Source organism: Gastrolobium bilobum, unplaced genomic scaffold (assembly GCF_033153095.1).
Source record: "Gastrolobium bilobum isolate Gb01-03AN ecotype WA unplaced genomic scaffold, APGP_CSIRO_Gbil_v1 utg4863, whole genome shotgun sequence".
NCBI classification, from domain to species: Eukaryota; Viridiplantae; Streptophyta; class Magnoliopsida; order Fabales; family Fabaceae; genus Gastrolobium; species Gastrolobium bilobum.
Window position 1 is genome coordinate 12,016 of NW_026899323.1, and position 22,407 is coordinate 34,422.

The 22,407-nt window shown below is 37.4% G+C and overlaps 2 protein-coding genes across 2 annotated transcripts; one reads left to right on the forward strand and one right to left on the reverse strand.

The window, feature by feature from the left end:
- Positions 1-12,964: 12,964 nt before the first annotated feature.
- On the reverse strand, positions 12,965-14,391 carry LOC133289635 (uncharacterized). The gene is made up of 2 exons (XM_061487617.1): positions 14,181-14,391; positions 12,965-13,295 (listed from the first exon to the last, which is right to left on the reverse strand). The coding sequence occupies exons 1-2, from the start codon at positions 14,322-14,324 to the stop codon at positions 13,140-13,142; spliced, it is 300 nt and encodes a 99-aa protein (XP_061343601.1). The 5' UTR covers positions 14,325-14,391; the 3' UTR covers positions 12,965-13,139.
- A 2,018-nt stretch (positions 14,392-16,409) lies between these two features.
- On the forward strand, positions 16,410-21,400 carry LOC133289633 (C2 and GRAM domain-containing protein At5g50170). Its single transcript, XM_061487614.1, has 9 exons — positions 16,410-16,764; positions 17,373-18,563; positions 18,645-18,827; positions 18,914-19,197; positions 19,389-19,505; positions 19,673-19,935; positions 20,030-20,201; positions 20,833-21,105; positions 21,200-21,400. Exons 1-9 carry the CDS (start codon positions 16,410-16,412, stop codon positions 21,398-21,400), a joined length of 3,039 nt encoding a protein of 1,012 aa, XP_061343598.1.
- The last annotated feature ends 1,007 nt before the right edge of the window (positions 21,401-22,407 follow it).

Here is a 22,407-nt window from a genome sequence, read left to right on the forward strand (position 1 = left end):
AAAATCTCAATCAGAGATTGCATATTGATTTTGTGTTGAATTCGTAGGAAAAATAGACAAACTAGAGCTAAAAAGGAAATTGCTAAACTGAAGGCCCATGCTGAGAGCGTGGGGATGACGTTGTAAGCGTGAGAAGACAATTTCAGACAGAGGCATCCACACTACTAGCGTGGGACTCACGCTAGTAGCGCCAGAGATAAAAAACAAGCAGAAGCTACCACGCTACTAGCGTGGAATTGACGCTAGTAGCGCCAGACTCTCAAGCAGTCCACGCTTGAAGCGCGGTAACCACACTAGTTGCATGGAGCTCCAGGATTCTTAACAAAAATCCCACGCTCATAGCGTGGGAACCACGCTAGTGGCGTGGGAGGTGCGTCAAATCCCTTTTAAATCAGAGACAAGATTGCACTGAAATTGCGACAAGGATTCAATCAAGATTCTACACAAGGTCAAAGACTCTATAAATAGAGACTCAGACCTCAAGAGAAAAGAACTTTTTGCAAGGGAAAAATTGCGGGCAACAGGAATCGAAGCAAGCTTTCGGTGACTGAAGATCAAGATTTCTTCTTCTCAATTCTTCCGGTTATTCTTTTGTTTTATGAATTCTTTTGAATATTTTAAATTGTCAGACATGAATATGTCTGGCTAGTCTTTTATATTGTGGTAAGGGTCACAACCCTTGATGTGAACCCCTTGTATTTTGGTTAAGTTTATAGTTAATTATTTCAATTGAATTTATTTTACTCTGTTCTTCATCCATAATTCTTTTAGAATTGGCCACTTCATTAGGATTGCGAGGGTTAGGGTTTTCAATAGGAATATTGGGATTCTAATTCCTGACAAAGGGTTAAATAGTTGTTCATGTATGCACTAGGGATAGGCTACATGAACTGCAAACGTGGGAAATTCACTGGGCTAAAAGATTAACTTGAAAAAGAATTTCTAAGGGATTAGGATTCTAATAGGGTTAATAAAGTTAAGATCACTAAGGGATTAAGGCTTAACTAATTAATTATACATGGTGAATTGTTTGATGAATTGGGTAATTAAATATAAATATTAATCAAGATTACAAGGTGGGGATTGGAAAGGAGTTGACGTCCTTTAATGCAATAGTCTTTTAATATTTTTCTCAAATCTCAACCTTTTACTTTAAAGTTTTCAAACTTCTCTTAGAATTGTTCACGAAATATTGAATAGTTCATAATTGTCACAACACAAATACTTCAAAAATCAACTTTTGTTCATCCAATAAGAAAGGGATAGTTAAATTAAATTTGGTTCCTCAATCCCCGTGGGACGATATTCTTACTCACTTTTTATTACTTGGTACGATCGGTGCACTTGCCGATTTTACGCAACAAGTTTTTGGCGCCGTTGCCGGGGATTAACTACGCCTAATTTATTTTTAACTTTTGAATTTCTTGATTGGATTCTGTTTTGTTACTAATCTTTTTGCTGTAGTTTATGCGAGGTAAAGTTGATCGAGATTCCTTACAGTTTGATCCAGATTTCGAGAAAACTGCAAAGAAAAATCGAAAGCAAGCCAAGCAAAGAAAGCAAGAAGCATCCTCAAGTTCTATGCCACATACAGAACCAGTGATGGCTGCCAATAATCAACCCCCCGCAGGAGAGTTGATGCAGTCAATTCTAGCTCCCATGTTCACTAGGCCGAACTCTAGCATTGTCAGGCCACAGATAGATGCCAACAACTATGACATCCAACCATCGCTGATTACTTTGGTGAAAAAGACTCCTTTCGGTGGAGAGGATTACGAAGATCCTCACAACTTCATGGACAGATTTCTGAGAATCTGTGACACCACTAAGCATCATGGGGTGTCTGATGATGCAATCAGACTTCGGCTGTTTTCTTTTGCATTAACCGGAAAAGCCCTCAGATGGTTGGATAGACAAGCCCCCAACAGCATCACAACGTGGGAGGATTTGGCTGCTAAATTCTTTGCGGAGCACTTCTCCAGGGAGAAATACAACAAGTTGGTGAATGAGATCCCCAACTTCACTCAACATCCGGCGGAAACTTTATGTGCAGCTTGGACCAGGTTCCAAGAATTGATCAGGAAGTGTCCCCTGTATGACTTGTCGGAAGGAAAGAAAGCCAGAGTCTTCTATAACGGAATGACACCGGAATCCAGGATGGTGGTCAATGGTGTAGCTGGAGGAACCATAGTAAGGAAGACAACAGCTGAAACTTTAGAGTTAATCGACAACATGGCAAGAGCTGATAATGCTTCAATGGAAGTTCAACCAGTTCAACCTAAGAAGGGAATTTTACAACTGGGGAATACTGTCGCTTCATTAGCTGAGCAAAAGGTGATTTCGCAGCAGTTGGCCAGTTTGAATGCCAAGCTCGACAAGATGCAACTCTCAACATCCAAGGTTGATGTATTTGACCGTGAGTATTGCAAGGAGACACGTGATACTAATGAGTGCCCTACACTTAATAGAGCTGAACCATTCCAGGTCATTGGAATTGGGTATGACCTAAGGCCACCACAGAATACCCAAGGTTACCAAAGGAATCAGAATGGAGGCGAAGGGAACAACTTTCAAAGGAGGAATCAAGGGAGCGGCTTGGATTATAAATTCAATAACTATCTGCAACCTCCTCCTCTGCCACATAAAGAGCCATCCGAATTGGAGAAAGCGATGATACAACTGGCCAAAACTACTAATGATCACATAAATGAGACCAGAGCCTACCACAAGAATCAGGATGCTTCCATCCGAAACTTGGAGAGTCAAATAGGCCAGTTATCTAGGCAGTTAGCTGAAAGAGCTCAAGGACAATTCCCAGGAGATACAATTGTGAATCCAAAGGAGGAGTGCAAGTCCACTGTGACTAGGAGTGGAATTGTAATCACTCCTCAAGAAAAGCCAAAATCGGTTCAGCATGAGAAAGAAGAAGAAGCACCTTCCAGTGAAAAAGAAGAACCTGCAAGGCAAGCCAAAGAAGAAGCAAAAGAGAAAGCTGTGGAAGCTCCGAAGCAACCGATGGATTTTTCTCGTTTTGAGAAACCTCCTTATCCTATGAAGCTCAAAAAGCAAGCACAGAAGCAACAGTATGCCAGGTTTTTAGATATGTTTAAAAAGTTGCATATTAATATTCCTTTTGCTGAAGCTTTAGCTAACATGCCTAACTATGCTAAATTCATGAAAGATTTATTGTCTAGAAAGCAGAAGTTGTAGGATTGTGAGACAGTAGCACTTACTGAAGAGTGCAGTCCCATCATACAGAAGAAGTTCCCACCAAAGCTTCAAGATCCAGGAAGTTTCAACATTCAAATCGCGATAGGCAACACCAATGTTGGCCGGGCATTATGCGATCTTGGAGCAAACATCAACTTGATGCCGCTGTCAATATGCAAGTCATTGGGAATTTCTGAACTGAAGCCAACTATGGTCTCTTTACAACTTGTTGACCGTTCGTTAAGGAGACCTAATGGAGTCATAGAAGATGTCCTTGTCAAAGTTGACAAGTTCATCTTCCCTGCTGATTTTATTGTGTTGGATATGGAAGAAGAGAGTGAAATACCTCTTCTGCTTGGAAGGTCGTTCTTGGCCTCAGCTCGAGCTATGATTGATGTTGAACAAGGAAAGCTCGAACTACGGATGAACGATGAGACAATCACAATCAATGTGTTTAAAGCTATGAAGAACTCATCTGACCCCAGTGACTGCTTCAGACCTGATGTGGTTGAAGAAGCAGTCAAAGAAGTAAATATTGATGATCAGGAGACTGAAGATGAATTCGAAGATCTAGATAAAGATGCTCCACAAGAAGAGCGAGAAACTATCTTTGAGATGCTAGAAAAGAAAGAAGAGGACTCAGCTACATTAGCACCAACGGTAGAATTAAAAGAGTTTCCTGAAACTCTGATGTATGCCTTCTTGGGAGATGAAAAGCAATATCCAGTCATCATCAATAAAAATTTGTCTTCAACTAATGAGGAGAAGGTATTGAAAGTACTCAAAGAGTACAAGACAGCCATTGGGTGGTCTATTTCTGACTTGAAGGGAATCAACCCTTCTTTCTGTACTCACAAGATCCTAATGGAGGACAATGTCAAACCAGTGAGGCAACCTCAGAGGAGACTAAACCCAACAATGAAGGAAGTAGTTCGCAAGGAAGTGATGAAGCTCATGGATGCTGGAATGATTTACCCAATTTCTGACACTGCATGGGTGAGTCCAGTACAGACAGTTCCGAAGAAGGGAGGCTTGACTGTCGTGAAGAATGATTAGAATGAGTTGATCCCCACCAGAACCATTACTGGCTGGAGGATGTGCGTGGACTACAAAAGATTAAACGATGCCACCAGAAAAGATCATTTTCCTCTTCCCTTTATTGATCAAATGCTGGAAAGGTTAGCCGGTCATGCTTTTTATTGTTTCTTGGATGGATATTCCGGCTACAACCAAATTCTAGTAGCACCAGAGGATCAGGAAAAGACAGCTTTCACATGCCCATTTGGAGTCTTTGCCTACAGAAGGATGGCATTCGGCCTCTGCAATGCACCCGTGACATTTCAAAAGTGTATGCTTTCTATCTTTTCTGATATGGTAGAAAAATACTTAGAGGTTTTTATGGATGATTTTTCTGTGTTTGGTTCCTGCTTTGATTCATGCTTAGTTAATTTAGCTAAGGTTTTAAAAAGATGTCAGGAAACTAACTTGGTCTTAAATTGGGAAAATTGTCATTTCATGGTACAAGATGGCATTGTGTTAGGCCATAAAATTTCTTAAAAAGGCATTGAAGTTGATAAAGCTAAGTTGATTTTAATTGAAAAACTTCCCCCTCCCGTTAATATTAATGGTGTGCGAAGTTTCTTAGGCCATGCAGGTTTTTACCGGAGATTCATCAAGGATTTCTCTAAGATTGCAAAGCCTCTTAGCCAACTGTTGATGAAAGATCAAGACTTCCTCTTTGATGAAGCTTGCCTCAATGCATTCAATGTGTTGAAAGAAAAGCTTACCACAGCGCTAGACTAGAGTCTTCCGTTCGAACTCATGTGTGATGCGAGCGTACACGCCATGGGTGCAGTACTTGGTCAGCATAAGAATAAAATGTTGCATGTCATTTACTATCATAGCAAAGTTTTTAATGAGGCACAATCCAATTATGCCACTACTGAAAAAGAGATGCTAGCAGTAGTTTATGCGTTAGATAAATTTAGATCTTATTTGATAGGTTCTAAAGTTATCGTTTTTACTGACCATGCTGCTATTAAGAATTTGATGACCAAACAGGATGCAAAGCCACGTTTGCTGAGGTGGATGCTCTTGTTTCAAGAGTTTGACTTGGAAATCAAAGACAAAGCTGGAGTGGAGAATAAAGTTGCTGATCACTTGTCTAGGATTCAGGACAAGCAATTACAAGAAGGACCTGATATTGAGGTCAATGAGTCTTTTCCTGATGAGCAAGTGATGGCCATAATAATGCATCCATGGTTTGCAAACTCTGCAAACTACAAAGCTGTCGGTTCAATTCCTGAAGATCTTACTTGGCAGCAGAAAAAGAAATTCCTTCATTATACACGGAGGTACCACTGGGATAACCCGTTTCAATATTTTCAATGTGCTGACGGTATTATTCACAGGTGTGTGGCTGAATTTGAAATGCCGGATATTCTGTGGCATTGCCATGCGTCTGACTATGGAGGTCATTTTGGAGCTAACCGGACCGCGCAAAAGGTACTGCAAAGTGGCTATTATTGGCCAACAATTTTCAAGGATGCGCGGGATTTCGTAGAAAAATGTGACAAGTGCCAGAGAACGGGAAACATTTCCCGTAAAGATGAGATGCCCCTTAACTGCATATTGGAAGTGGAGCTCTTTGATGTTTGGGGGATTGACTTCATGGGACCATTCCCTACGTCATACTCAAACCAGTACATATTGGTTGCTGTGGATTACATATCAAAGTGGGTAGAATCAGTTGCCTTGCCCACAAATGATGCAAAGGCGGTAGTTTCTTTCTTACGGAAGAACATTTTCACCCGCTTTGGAGTTCCTCGTGCGATCATCAGTGACGGTGGCACTCACTTCTGCAATAAGCAGTTTGACAGCCTGCTTACTAAGTATGGCATTACTCACAAAGTGGCTACACCATACCATCCTCAGACCGGCGGACAAGTTGAAATTTCAAATAGAGAGCTGAAGAGGATCCTGGAAAAAACTGTCAGTAACTCAAGGAAAGATTGGTCCAAGAAACTGGATGATGCACTCTGGGCATACAGGACCGCCTTTAAAACACCAATAGGTATGTCACCATTCCAACTAGTGTACGGTAAGTCTTGCCATCTTCCTGTAGAGTTAGAACATAGAGCTATGTGGGCTATTAAATTTCTGAGTTTTGAATCATCAAAGGCTAATGATAAGAGATTAATGCAATTGAATGAGCTTGATGAGTTCAGGTTAGCAGCATATGAAAATGCCAGGATTTACAAAGAGAAGACAAAGAAGTGGCATGACAAAAAGATCCAACCAAAAGAGTTTGAGCCAGGACAACAGGTATTACTATACAACTCTAGACTGAGGTTGTTTCCAGGTAAGCTCAAATCTCGCTGGACTGGTCCTTTTGTTATAAAGAAAGTTTTTCCATATGGCACAATTGAAATCTCCCCTCTCAATGAGGACAAATCTTTTAAGGTCAATGAGAGTAGATTAAAAATATATCATGGAGAACAGATGAATCGGGATAAAATCTCTGTCCCCTTAGCTTCACCTGAAGCTTAGATTGTTCTATTCAGGTTCGTGACGTTAAACAAGCGCTTGCTAGGAGGCAACCCAGTAGAAAGATTTTCAATTTCTTGTTTTCAATTTTTCTTTTAAGTTAGAGAAAAACAGAAAAATCAAAAATTGGTGATCTAAGTGATAAAAGGCAGAAATGAGTCTGAGAAGTGGCGCTGCTAGCGTGGACCAACGCTGAGAGCGTGGTAACCCACACTGTCAGCGCCAGAAAGCCAGATGAGGCAGTGAAAACCACGCTCACAACGTGGCCACCATGCCATCAGCTTGAGAAGATTGTAAAGAAAAGCCACGCTATGAGCGTGGGATCTGCGCCCCCAGCGTCAAGGAGCCAAAAGCTCCCGAAGGTTCAACGCTCATAGCGTGGGAACCACGCTGATAGCGCCAAACATCAGCAAAATGGCAGAAGGTTTCCCGCTCTCAGCGTGAGATCCACGCTGAGAACGCCAGAGTAAAAATCAGATTTTAAATGAAACCCTAATCTCCCCCCCCCCCCCTTTTCAATTTTTTTTCTTGGTTGTTCCCCTCTCTTCCCCTGTCTCACCTTTCTTACTCTCTCTCAGCTGTATCTCTCTCTCCCTCTTCTCCCTCAAAGCCACCACACATCACACAATCCAGCCACCATACCTCAGCCGACCACCATCTCCAAGCCCCACCTAACCCATAACAGTCATCGTTCCATCTTCCAAGATCCACCATCACCGGTCCTCTATTTCACCGAAGCCAAATCCGATTCAACCAAGAACCACTGCCCCATTCACCGACAGCCACCGATGACCCATAACCACCGGACCACCATCTTCTTCCTTGCCGGGAAACACACCTTCGATACCCAATCGTCATTAGCATTAGGTACAAAAAGGGTTACAAAATTTTTGGGATTTTTCTAATTGAAGTGGGTCTCTCTTAATATTTCATCACTGCATCTTCAAAGTTGTTTCCATTTGCAAGTTCATACATGGCTGGCGATAAGGTAACTATTCTTTCCAATGGGTTGATTCTGCCTGAGTTCATCATCGTAAGTTCTATTCTGATTAGTATCCATGCAATGGACTTGTTTATAGGACCAATGCACATGTTTGACTGTGAAAAGACCATATAAATCAAATCGTTTGAATGATTATGCCCAATGTACATGTCCACCATATGTTTGTTGAAATGCATCAATAGCTTATTATCCGATTGTGTTCCACTAGCTACTGTTTGCATTTGGTGAAATTGGTTAATATGGCTCATGGTTGCTACTGTTTGCATTGATGTTAACTACAAGAATAATTTGGATGTACTGAAGTTATACGGTTGCACAAGAAAGTGCACCTCATGAGCGGGTAGTTAATCTGTCATATGTGTGATATAATTTTGATCTCAATAATTGCCCCATGCATCTGAGTTGTTAAGATCACTTGTGCGCTAAATGCTAAATTGGTTATTTTGGTTGATATGTTGTGGATATTGATTCAGTGGTGACTATCTGAGATCTTAGAAACTGAATTTATTGCTGATTGAAAGAGATAAATGTGAGAATTGGATGATTGTGAAGACAATAATGGGTAATCTACAGGCTGATTGAGATGTTTGGTAAAATTGATGTGTTGAATCATCTGTTTTTATACATGCCTGCAATGAACTGATAACTGATTGTTGGGTACACTAATCAATGCTTATAGTTTTCTGAGTAAGCATGTGATAATTTCTTGCAGTCTGATGTGGTAGAAATACCCTGTTTGTCATGCCCTACAAGGACCCACGATGGAAATTAAATTTGGAAATTTAATGCATGTTTTTCACTGTTAAACTTTCACACTGACATACATAAATTCCATTGTTTTGTGGTACTTTTCTGAGTGCAGGGTAAAAAGAACACAAAGAAAGCAGCTGGGCCAGGCAGTAAAAAGAAAGGAGAGAGTAGTGCAGCTGGCACTAAGAGGCCCAGGGCTTCTTCTTCTGCTGAGTTTGATAATACCCGGTTCCTCACACCTGCTTCCCAGGACCGGTACTTCAATTGGTATATACATAAAAAGATTATTCATGAGAGAACAATCAGTGAAAACATGGATGAAGATTGCCCAGTGCGGAAGACCATAGAGAGGAGAAAGTGGCAGAATTTGGTGCAATTTCCTGCAGCCAGCTCTAGCACCATACTAAAAGAATTTTGTGCAAATGCTGACAAGGAAACAGTGGACCGGATTAGGAAGAGTTGGGTGAGGGGGAAGGAAGTCTCCTTCACAACCTTTGCTATTGAGAGGTTCTTTAAAACCTCCTGGGATGCTACCAAGAGATGTCACTTCACTAAAACTTTTAACAGCCTACAGCCCACTAAAGTACTGTATAGAGAGGACATGTCTGACATTGCTGAAAGAGTCGGGATAGCCATCACTCAGCCACAGTCTGCTTGGAAGCGCAAGAGTGGTCAACCAGATGTGCCAGAAAAGTTAGATCGCCTGGACCTTAATGAGGAGGCCATTTTCTGGCATTCTTTCATCAACTCCAACATTATAGTTTCCACCAATCTGAGTGATGTCAATGTGGAGAGAGCAGTACTGTTGTATACTCTCCTGGGGGAGGAGAATCTCCACATTGGAGCTATTCTGTCTGATAGGATAGTTTCCATCATCACTCAGGGAAAGCCTGACCTTCGCCTAGCACATTGCTAATTGATTGAACAACTATGTGTGCAGGCTGGAGTGGAGATACCAGAGGAGGAGCCCCGAGATATCAAAGTTAAGCGGGAAATGACCCATAGCCACTATTGGGCTATGAGGAATGAGTCACGAAAACAGGAAATATGGAAGGCATCTGACGACACACTACCCCCACCTCCACCGGCATCACCTGAGCCGGATGATGAGCCATCAGCAGCAGCCGTAGCCCCCACCGCTGATTCCCTACTCCTCCAGGCTCTGGATCGTCGCACACGGCGGATGCAGATTGAGCACCAGTATATCATGACGATGATGGAGAGGCTCTGCAGTGATCGCGGGATTGACACTGCCAGTTTCAGGCCTGAGTTCCCACCACCTTCACCACCTCCTCCGCAGGCTGAGCCACCTGTAGCTCCGGCTGCGGCTGCTGATCATGTTGCTGATGATGCTGCCATTGCTGATCTTGATGATGATGCCGTCATGGACGACTCGTGATTTTTATTTTCCATTGCATCACTATCACTCACTTCACCCTGACATTCACTTAGGCATTTTATTTTGCTGTTTTGAGTACTTTGTTGGATTATTTTGGTTGGATTATTTCTCCTTATGCAGTACGCTTTGATGATTATTTTGTTTTTATTGTTTAACAAGTGTGTGTGTGTGTGTGTGTGTTCCACCTGGCAGAATTAGCCTTTCGACTAGTCTAGTTTGTTGCTGAGGACATCAACGTTCTAAATCTGGGAATTGTCGCATGCTGTATGCGAGACTTGCTAAATACTGCGGAACTACACAACGAAAAGGACGTCTAAACAGAAATTTTTCTGAAAAAGGGGAGATATTTTAACCTTCAATTTTTTTTTTTCTGTTTTCATTAGATTCAATTTTTAAAGAAAAAGAAAGAAAAAATTTAGAGAATTCCTGAACAAGCAGTCCCATAGTGTTTTAAGCTTACTCAGTAAGTAATTAGATTGTGTTAGAGGAAGCATGAAATCTGTGAACAATTAATTGTTTTTATCTGAGAATGATGACTGCTCGTTTTTATAACTGTTTTGGTGAAAATTTTGCATAATGCTTGATGAGAAACTTTGAATTTCAATTCTAGTTTGAATTATAACTGTAAAGATTTGAGGCTAAACAGAAATTATTTTTCTGTTTAGAATTACTTTTACAAAATAAGATGTTGTTTGGAATTACTTTTACAAAACACTGATCAAAAACAAGTTTTTTTTTTTGTTTTTTTATTCTTAAAACAAGAAAACTGTTTTACGAAATAGAAATCAAACGGAGCCTTATACTTTCTAATAATGTTTGAAATTAGTTTTTTTATAACTTGATAACAAACAATGTGGTGATTAAAAAAGAGTAAACATTTTAGTTGTGAGAATAAAAAAATGGAATGTGCATAATGTTTTGGATAAGGTACTTCATACACGGTTTTATTATTTTTTGTGATATTCGGGACAATAATTGTGTTTCACTATATAATTTTTTTTGTATGTATATACATAATTATCATTTTCCTTGAAATCATGGAATGGATGATCATTCTCCATGTCAAAAGTAACATTAGTTCTCATAATTAATTGGTCACCAGAATAGCATGGTAAGGGGAAATGGATTGGTCTAAAAGAGATCCCCATTTTTGAATTGTAATTTTCTCAAATTTTAGTTCGAATGAGTATGCAATTTACAAAAAAATAAATAAATAAATAAATAAAACGGTAGAATTTATGTAACGTTTGGGAAAGTAATTCTTGAGTTGGACTCAAAGGTGGAGACGGAAATTTTGAAAGAGGCTGTTGGCAACCGGTCTACAGCTCGGATAAGAAAATCAACTGGTTGCTATAGAGAACTTGGCAAGGCAGATAAAGCATACCTTTTGGAAGGGGAATTTCCGTGCCATTTTAGTGGTGCTTGTTACATGCATAATTTTTTTTTTTTTTTTTTCTATATTACTGGTAATAGGAATGTTGCGATAGGCATAAAAGATTTCCACGTTTGTTTCAAAAATTTAGAAAAGATTTTTACTCAAAACTCATTCTAGGAATATATTTTTAGGATCCTTCCCACTAAATCTTGCCTATGGAAGGAGATAGGTATTGTTCATTTCCATGGTAAAGGAATGATTGATGTCATACAAAACTATTCTTATTCACCCTTTTCTTCAACGCATTATCTCTGTCTGCATCTTGTCCACTCTTGCCGTCACCATCTTCATCCTTATTGGCATTCCCCAACATCTGTATCTCCAGTAAACGATTTCTGGCCTTCCATCAACCCGTTCCCGTGTTCACCAACTTTTGCTCTATGTAACAATTACACTGAAGTAAATGCTTGAGATGAGTGTGTACATTATTTTTTTTTTAAAAGATATTTCCAATTGATTCATCTCTTCCTGATTAGTCCAATTCGGGGCGATTCTCTGGATTAAGGCTTTAAATGCCTCTCAAAAACATAAACATATGATCTCACATTTACCTGCTCAGGTCCTCGACACCAATTGAGCTACCATCTATGTAGTACCGATACCGACACGGGACACGGGACGACACTACACTCTGACACGTTAATTCTAAATAATATTAAATTTCGACATGTTAGGACACATTTTGATATTAAATAATACTTTTAATTTATGTAGTGTATATTTAATATTCAATAATTTAACAAAAAAATGAAACTAAACTTATAATATTCATCAATTTTGCAAAGAAATAAATATATTATATTAAACTCAATAAAATTGTAATTGTAATCCAACGAATTTAATAGTTGGAACCAAAAACTCAACGCAGTGCAACCTTTGAATTTTTTTTGAATTTCTATAACGCGTGTTGGAGTATCGGAGTGTGTCGGGAAGTGTCGGACTCGACACGTCAGGGTTTTTAAAGTGTCGGTGCTTTTTTGGCTACCATCACTTGGTAAGTGTGTTCATTATTTACTATGAAGTAAATTGCTCAACATTTAGTAATTAAATTTTTTTAAAAAACCACATGCTTACCAATGAATTATTTAACAAAATAATTTGGAAACTATTTTTAGCTAATTACATTTCAATAGAGGAGGTAGTAGCTGATCACACTTGTCAGGTTCAGGCTTTACGCACTAAATAATATAGTGGTTAGACTTGTAATATTAAGTCGAAATTTATCATAAAAAATCTACTCATATATATTCAACTCCCTCCCCTGCCCTTCTCCTGGATTCATATATTCTGCATGTAAAAATATGACATAAAATATAATGCATTATTAAATTAAATATGAGCAGTTACAAAATTAACAAAATATTACTCTGAAAATATATTCCAATTTGGCTCTACAGCAAAGCAGGGCAGCATAATAGTGCTGATATTATTTTCCTTAGATGGCCTTCTATACTCGGAAGGGGCATAGAAATTTTATAATTTCGGTGAGCAGTGTCGTAAATAAATTATGATTTAGATGATTCCAAAACAATCAACAATGAATAACAAACTATTCACATGAAGTAGCTCACAAAATTAAGATATAAAAAGGATCAAGAGGTGGCTGGTAAGGAAAGAAGGGGGGAAAAAACAACAATACTCAATAGTCAATACTCAGTACTCAATACAAGATTTGATTAGGCATAGGAAAGAGCAAATATAACAAAGTCTGATATGAAAGAGGAGTCAATACTCAATACAAAGATTTGGTCCAAGCATACTAACAAAATATAAGTGGGCACTGATATGCAGCTTCTTCAACTAGTTTCTTGCTCATATTCTTCACCTTCAGATTCCTCTGCATTGTCGGCGTCATCGTCATCCGCGTCATTGTCTAAGTCTTCCTTATCATTTTCGGTAGTGGTTTTCCCTATCAGAATCAGGTTGCTGTTCATCTTCCTGATTTCATTGCACTGCAATGACACGTGCCAACATTGATAGGAATGAGTAGGAGACAACGAAAATTAAGAACGTGAAATTCAAAGAGCACACTTCCTTGTACCTTGAAGCCTATTACCCTCTTAACATTTCAAAGCTTATATGCTTACATTGTTCTTTTCAAAGATATCAACCCGTGTCGTGTATCGGATCTGACTAATCCGGTTTAAGGTTTTAACCTCTTCACCATTTCGAGGAATGCAACTCTTAGAAATTGAATCCATTATCCTCCGGCAGATTAAATTGTAGGATCTAATTGGACCCGACTAATCCGGTTTAAGGTTTTAGCCTCTCCACCTTCCAAGGAGTTGCGACTCTTAAAAATTGAATCCATTACCCTCTGACAGGTTAAATCTTAGGATTTAATTGAGATACCACTGGATCAACAACTTGAGTATATATTTATCTAGTTACATGTATATAAACATGTACACACTACCTTACATCATGAATTATCCATTCATTCCTGAATGCTTATAGTATATGTCAGTGACTTCTTTACATATAATAGCTTTTCTTTTAGGAGGATCTTTGATTCATAAAGATATGAAATTTTAGGTTCAAAATATTAACAACATAAACATTTGCACATCAAAAAGTTATTTTACCTATTTACCCCTGATAGGGAGAGAGAAGAAATTTCTCACAAATTTCAGATTTAATCCCCACATGCCTCCCTGTATCCAAAAATTCCCAATCATTTCATAAAATACAAATCCGCAAACAATGTTTTATGAATACAACATCTTTATCCCGTGAATTCGAACTTGAAGCTAAAACGACACAGTTTTGAACGAGTTATTTTCTGTTAGAATAAAAAACCTAACTGAAGAATAAGGTTAGAGCGGAGAAGAGAGTACCTTTTCTTCAAAATCAGACTCCTCCAAGGCGAGAATGAGTTCATCATTATGGGGCTGAGGCCACTGAGAGGGTAGCAAAAACGACGTCGGAATAGTCCTCGTCGACAATGGGTGCTGCGTCATATACGCCGGGAACTGTAACATCTTTTCTTCGCTCTTTTTGCGTTTCTTTTTTTTTTCCCTCTCTTCAGTCTTCACTCACGCTCCAAAACAAGCTTTGTTTGGGTCCTGGGATTACTTTAACCCAGTTTTATACCTACTGGATGCCTTGTTCCTTTCTTTTTCCCTGATTGGGTATATTATAATTTTATTTTATTAAATAATTTAATAATACATATATCCTTATTTATTTATTTTTTAAAAATTTCATTTTAACAGATATTTTTTCATCCTTTTTACATAATAAAACTAGTTTATAAGGGTATGTAAATTAATTAATAGACTAATAATATATTTTTAGTTCATATTTTAAATATTGGTCAATTGAAAATTATAAAATGGTTAAGCATAAATAAATAGGGTTTTGATAAAATAATGTGCAAATTAAATCGTTTTTTTTTTTAATATTCGGAGTCTCTAAACTATTTTTCTTTTTTTTTGAAAAGCAAACTAAACTATTTTTCTATTTATAATAAGAGGGTACTGACGCCGTTATTGTTTTTTATTAATTAACTTACTCGTTTTTTCTCGATTTTTGAACCCTTATTTTTAATAGAGAAACTCCTTATTTCTTTTCACTACTACATGTCGGTTTTATTAATGGGAAAAATGTTTTTTATTTTAAATGACATAAAGTTATATGTCATTTTAAGAGAGATAGACACAAGAAAATATTTTTTATTTTAAATTTAAATTTTAAAAAAAAATCACTCACTTTCTCTTCCATAATTTTCATTTTAAGTTATGTTATTTTAAATTCTTAAAATAACATAACTTATGTTATTTAAAATAACAAATACCAAATCCTTTATTAAAAGTTGAATCAATAATATATTATTCATCATAACGTAACATCACTTTAAACAAAAAGAAGTAATATATTTATTAGGTTAATATATATATATATTATCTACGTTCGTTTCGTTGAAAAATTAAATAATTATAATGAAAAAGATTATTATAATTCTGAAATAAATTATAATTACAAAAATACATCGATCTTCATCTCAAAACAACGTCGTTTTGAGTTCAATGTAAATAAGTTATCTATATTGACTATAGAAAAAGTAAACCTGTGTATATTTAGTGTTCTTTTTATTTGAGAATCCATTTTGTTTGTGTGTAAATTATGAATGAAATTTAATCCTTCTTGGATTGTTGGAAAAATAAAAAAATATAAGAAAAAGCCAAAATTCACTTTTCCGTCGTATTTCTAAGAATCATAATTCCCCGATGAAAATAATTTTCTAACTGGGTGGCGATTTAGATATAACCTCACAGGAAAAAAAAATTCATCAATTATTCAATTAATTTGGTTTCAACATCCAATTCATTACAGAGCAACTTCCTCAAGATTTTTTCTCAATTTCCGCCATTCAAACTCAAGATCTACGAGTAAGAAAAATTAGAAAAGTTATTGATTGTTCCCGTTAAAAAATATGATAATTCCAAATTTGAACATCATTAGATGGGTTGGGACTTAGGAGTCTCACAAGTGAGACGGTTGTGTGTTTGTATTGTATTCACTTACATTCAATGTAGAATATTATTTACGTTCCCAACCTGCAAAAGTTATCGCCCACCGCCAAATTCGTATACTTTAATGAGGAAAGTGACTAGAATCCCGCAATAGTTGTACTCATCATATATTGACGACATCAATCGTGAAAGCAAACCCTTTTGGCACCGCAACCGCAACCCAACACAACAAAGCCACACGAAATCAAAATTTAAGGGAAATGTTCTGTCCCAAAACAACCAAAGCTGAATTGTGAGAAAACCATGTTCCAAAAGCAATGACTAATAAGCTTTCATTTGACCATTTGCCTTCATCTCAAGCAAACCGCTCATTCGATTTCTCTCTCCCATTCCACCTTCTTCTGCTGAGTCACTGTCTCACCCCTCGTGTCATTTACCTTCAACGTCCACGTCTTCTTCTAACACATGTTCAGTCCCAACGAATCAAAAAAACCACTCTTTGCCTTTTACAGTAAAACCCATTCACACCCGTTTCTCTTACTCTATTGCTTTATGTCTTGCAAGTTGTAAAGACCCAAGTTTTATTATAAAATGTTGAGGCTATATGTGTGTATATTAGAAGCCAAAGACCTACCCGTGAAGGACTCCTATGTGAAGCTTAAACTTGGTAAGTTTAAGTTAAAGACTAGGATATTAAGGAACACGTTCAGCCCCGTTTGGAACGAGGAGTTTGTTTTCAGGGTTCATGATGTAGAGGACGTGCTTATTGTCTCTGTTGTTAATCATAATGATGATGAATCCAAGGTGATCAATGGTTCTCTGGATTTTCTGGGTGAGGTACGGATTCCTGTAGGTTCAGTTGCTTTTGAGGATAAGCAAACCTTGCCGCCCACGTGGTTCTCTCTTAAATGTCCCAAGAGTGGGAAATTTTTCAATATATATTGTGGTTTGTTTCCCTCACTACGTTATTTTCGTAAACTATATATGTGACCTTTGATTGATTCTTTGGGTGGTCTCACTGTATATGATATATTTATGCTGCTTCTGAACTTTAAATACTCCTTTAACAATTTTGTAATTAAATTGAGAACATCTATAAGAAAATTACTATGTAAATTGTGTGCTGCTTAAGTTGGTTATATGAGACATCATATGATCTTTCCTGCACTTGGTTTCTGTCAATTTTTTCCTCATATTTGTTGCTAAAAGTTAGATTATTTTCCCCCCTCACAGTTGCAATATGTTGAAACTTGACTATACTGGTAGATAACATTATTAACATTTAATCTCGTGATTCCTACTTTTTATAGAATGTCTAGAATTTATGCATCGGCAGAGTAACACTAACTAAGGAACTCAGTTGGAAAAGTGATAATAAAATGTGTCCACAGGACAAAATCATGAGCTGGTGCTGCATTTCGCACTCTAATATTTTCTATTGTAACCTTATACACTGTTTTGTTCCTCACAGGTTAAACCACTGTTTTTTATTTCTTTCCTTAGTTTATACAACAAATAGAACTGATTTTTAGCTCCAATGTCTTGTATAACCAGGGAAAATTCTCCTTACCATTTCGCTTCATTGTAAAGGCCTTCCTTCCTTTATCAATCATAAGCACTCTCCAAATTCAACTATTGCAATTGAGGACTCAAAACACTTTGAAGGTCTGCACATTTCATCCCAGTCACCTTGTCGTAAAATGGGTGAAGGCAAACAGTTGCTGAAGGTAATTGCTAATCGTGTGGATAAGATTTTCAATAAGAAAGAAGGAGGCTCAAAACATGGGGATTCTTCAGAACCATCCAACTCATTATCTGATTATGAGCATAGTGTACAGGAAAATTCATCTCCTTGTAGCTTTGAAGAGGCCATTGCAATAATGGAATCAAGAGACAACAAACCAGAAATGCCTGAAAATTTGCAGGGTGGTATTCTAGTTGATCAGATTTATGCAGTGTCTCCTTATGATCTTAATGTATTTTTTTTTGCACCCAATTCAAAGTTTAGGAAAGATTTGGCAGAACTGCAGGGAACAACAAATATGCAAGAGGGGCAATGGTCATGGAAACAAGGAGATATGTCTTGTTTAACACGAGTTGTTTCCTATACAAAAGCTGCTACGAAATTAGTTAAGGCTGTTAATGCCACTGAGGAGCAAACCTACATTAGAGTGACTAAAGAGGAATTTGCTGTACTTGTTAGTGTAAGCACGCCTGAGGTCCCATTTGGGAATACGTTTCGGATTGAATTACTTTACAAGATAATGCCTGGAAGAGAGTTATCTTCTGGAGAGGAATCCTCCCATCTTGAAGTATCTTGGGGCATTGTCTTCCTCCAAAGCACAATGATGAAAGGCATGATAGAAAGCGGGACTCGACAGGGATTGAAGGAGAGTTTTAACCAGTTCTCCAACCTTCTAGCTCATAATTTTAAGGTGCTACATAAGGTAGATTTATCTGACAAGGAACACCTGTTGGCAACTTTGCAAACAGAAGACCAGTGGAATTGGTGGCAGGCAATCAAATACTTTTGGAATTTCACAGTAGTTTCTACCATTTTTATGCTTTTGTATGTGTTAGTGCATATTTTCAGGTGTGGTCCAAGTCTACCTCGGGGCTTGGAATTTAGGGGGCTTGAGTTGCCAGATAGTTTCGGAGAACTTGTTACAAGTGGGATTTTAATCATCCAGTTGCAACGTGTTTATAATATGGTCTCTCATTTTGTGCAAGCTAGATTTGAAATGGGTAAGCATATTATTTGAACCTATTATTTTGCTTGTTATCATTGTCAAGTGACTTCATCTGAAGCTTTACTTTTGACCACAGGAACTGACCATGGCCTGAAAGCCAATGGTGATGGATGGGTTCTTACTGTGGCTTTAATTGAGGGGGTTGAGTTGGCCTCCTTGGACTCAACAGGGTTGTCAGATCCCTATGTGGTTTTCACCTGCAATGGACAAACAAGGTCAAGCTCTGTCAAGCTCCAAAAGTCAGATCCTCAATGGAATGGTTTGGCCTTCTAACCTGCTATTTATCTTACAATATTTTTGCTTTGAAATGAATATAACTTTACTGGTATTTATACTAATATGCAGAGATATTAGAGTTTGATGCTATGGAAGAACCACCATCAGTTTTAGATGTGGAAGTTTTTGATTTTGATGGTCCATTTGACCAGGATGTTTCACTTGGACATGCTGAGATCAATTTCCTAAAGCACACATCAACAGAATTGGCAGACATGTGGGTCGTGCTTGAAGGAAAGCTTGCTCAGTCTTCTCAATCAAAGCTGCATTTGAGAATTTTCCTTGACAATAATAGAGGAGTTGAAACAATCAAGGAATATTTGGAGAAGAAGGAAAAGGAAGTAGGCAAAAAGGTAAGTACTAGGAATCTGACTCGCTCCCTTCCCTGTCCCCATGTATATGAATTTCTTATTCACAGCATGTATACATGTGTCAATATGTCTAACAATATTTTTTTCTACCATTTGGTGTTTTTTTTTTTCTGTTTGTATAATGACCATTTATAACTGTTTACTGTATCTGACTATTAATGGTTGGATGGCAGTTGAATCTGCGATCACCTCAAAGGAATTCTACATTCCAGAAACTGTTTGGGTTGCCTCCGGAAGAATTTCTAATCAATGATTTCACATGTTACCTGAAGAGAAAAATGCCTTTGCAGGTACTGCATGTGGTTGACATATTTAAACACATACTTCTAATAAATATTTGTTGACTATATAATATTTCAAAATAATTTGTCATGATGAATTAACATATAATAATCTACTTGGTGATATTTAATTAATGAGCTCCACAAACTAAATAAAGTATGCCTTCCTGCTGCAGGGTCGGCTGTTTCTTTCAGCTAGGATTCTGGGGTTTTATGCCAATTTGTTTGGACATAAAACCAAATTTTTCTTCCTTTGGGAAGATATTGAAGACATTCAAGTGCTTCCTCCATCATTGGCATCGGTGGGAAGCCCTACATTGGTCATAACTCTGCGAAGAGGTCGAGGTCTTGATGCAAGACATGGTGCAAAGTCTCAAGATGATGAAGGAAGACTTAGGTTTCATTTTCAATCATTTGTTTCATTTAGTGCTGCCTCGAGGTATTAGTTGGGCATGCTTTTTTTGTAATCTTATCTACCGAATTGATGGAATTTATTCATATTCAACTGACAACACATTTTGTTTCTATAAAAGAACAATAATGGCCTTGTGGAGAACAAGAATACTAAGCCCCTATCAGAAAGCACAACCTATAGAAGAGCATGAAGATCAAGAGGATGACTTAGTAATTCCTGAAGACACTGGACCTATCCTTCTGGATGAAGCAAAAATGTCCAAGATTTACTCTGCAGAACTTCCAATTAAGGTAAGCAATCAATTACTATTGCCACAATGAAACTGAAGATTAAATTTACTCTCACTTTATAGTTTTGCAGCCTTCTTAAATAAACACGAGTATTTGTTCCTATTTACTGCCAAGTCAAAAACTCTTCTGTAGTCTCTTGAGGGAATAATTTTCAAGTTTAAAATATGATACACTTAAGTGTGAATTTGTTTAGACACTAATGCAATGATGTGTTAGCACATCATTAAAAGAGTTTGGCTTCCAAGGTGATTGTTGTAATAGTCAGACTCTCTTAATGATTTGGCAATACATGATTGGTGATGATTTTTTTAAAGTATTACATTAACAGTTGATCAAAATTAAATTCATAATTTGATACCTCCTGATTTCAGCAAGTCAATTTGGTGTAAAGGAGGTTGTGATCTCGCCTTGGATGCTCTACCTTTCTTCCTTCCAAAAGAAAGTAGAGACTGGTTGTGCAAGTTGTCTTTCATTTTCAATAAACAAATTAGCATTTTTCGTATTTGGGAGGCATGGAATAAGAAAACTCCTAAGTAGATGAGTCAGTAATTATCTTCTTCAAGAATTAAGATTCTTGTGCATATAGTACTAAGTTTTTGTAGCTTCAATGCATTGTGTTACTCTTGCACAGATGAGATCAGTGATGGGAATTTTTGATGGAGGAAACTTGGAGCATAAAACTATGCAGAGAACTGGATGTATTAACTATGAAACTACAACCTGGGAACTAGTGAAGCCTGATGTCTATGAAAGGCGTGTTTCTTATCAATTCAATAGGCATGTGTCAGTTTTTGGTGGTGAAGTCACGTGCACACAACAAAAATTTCCAAATGCAAACACTGGAGGCTGGATTGTGAATGAAGTTATGGCCCTTCATGGTGTCCCATTTGCTGATCATTTTCGTGTATGCTAAATTGGAAATTATGCTTTACTGTATTTGTTATAAACTTAGGTTCATTTTTTTCCACTGAAGAGAATGTGATCTTCTCTGCCTGCAGATTCATTTTAGGTACGAAATTGAGAAATCCGCTCTTGGTGACTGTGCTTGCAAGTGTGATGCATATATTGGTAGTATGTGGCTTAAGAGCTCCAAGTTTCAGCAAAGGATCAACAGGAACATAACAGCCAAGTTTAACCTTCGATTGAAGGAAATATTTGAATTGGTTCAGAAAGAGATTTTGTTAACGTCTCAGAACTGACATGGCCAATGTTGAATAAATATAAATTGTATTTGGCAGAAGAAAAATGACTTTTCTGTGCAATTAGATTTCTGTATCCGATCAAAAATATAGTAGTTATTTATATATAATTTTTTTTTTAAATATAACTCTGTACAAAAAGAGCTAACTACCAAAAATAGTTAAAGTTAACTGTAAAGGAATAAATGTACCAAAAATAAAATAAAATAAAATTGTACAGGAATATTTTGTGTTATCTTATCTCTTTATCACGACTCTAATATAATAAGCTGCAAATTGTTTATTTTTTGGTTGTAGGCTACAGATATGGATCTTTAGGTCTTTGGGTCAGCTTTTGGTTACAGGAATCACACCTGTAGTCACTACTTGGAAATTTTTTTTGAGAATTTGTCACATAAACATTTGAGAATTTTGTAGAAATGATTTTTTTTTTTTAATTCTTAAAAGCTTTTTTAATTAAAAAAAAAAAATTCATCTTAAAATAAGCTGAAACACGTCATAATTTAATAGTAATCTTCTTATTTAAAGAAATTTATTATTCTTAAATCCTTAATTTCGGAGCCAAATCGTACCTGTCGCATTCTTAAAGTAAGCCACTTTATTACCTTCCAAGGTTAACGAGATTTTGTTTTAAGTACATGGGGCAACACACACTTACTAAACACTACACACACCCCACCACCACTAGGCTAGCCATAGTGGGTTTCAACCTTAACGAGATTTGAATTCCTGAATTCTTGCCACAATGGAGGCACATGGGTGAGTAGGCCACATCCACGTGTAGCAAATTAGATAGCAACTTGAGAATCACGAGCGATGTATAACTTTGGGTAGGAATTGCACCAAAGGACACACTACAGGGGAAGCAAAACCTCTCTGGAATCTGATATCACTTGTCATCAAACCCCCTTTAGCAACAAGCCAAACTGCCAAAGAAAGCACCTGATATTTTGGGGTTCAGGCCAACCCCAAATATCCAAGTTTACAAAACCCTTCAATGGCAACAG

Bases quoted from the DNA above. Each gene is read 5' to 3' on its own strand.
- LOC133289635 (XM_061487617.1), bottom strand. From the start codon at position 14,324: ATGTTACAGTTCCCGGCGTATATGACGCAGCACCCATTGTCGACGAGG. The intron at 13,296-14,180 runs GTACTCTCTTCT...GTGTCATTGCAG, and splicing joins AGTCTGATTTTGAAGAAAAG to TGCAATGAAATCAGGAAGAT.
- LOC133289633 (XM_061487614.1), top strand. From the start codon at position 16,410: ATGTTGAGGCTATATGTGTGTATATTAGAAGCCAAAGACCTACCCGTG. The intron at 18,564-18,644 runs GTAAGCATATTA...TTTTGACCACAG, and splicing joins GCAAGCTAGATTTGAAATGG to GAACTGACCATGGCCTGAAA. The intron at 19,198-19,388 runs GTAAGTACTAGG...GTTGGATGGCAG, and splicing joins AAAAGGAAGTAGGCAAAAAG to TTGAATCTGCGATCACCTCA.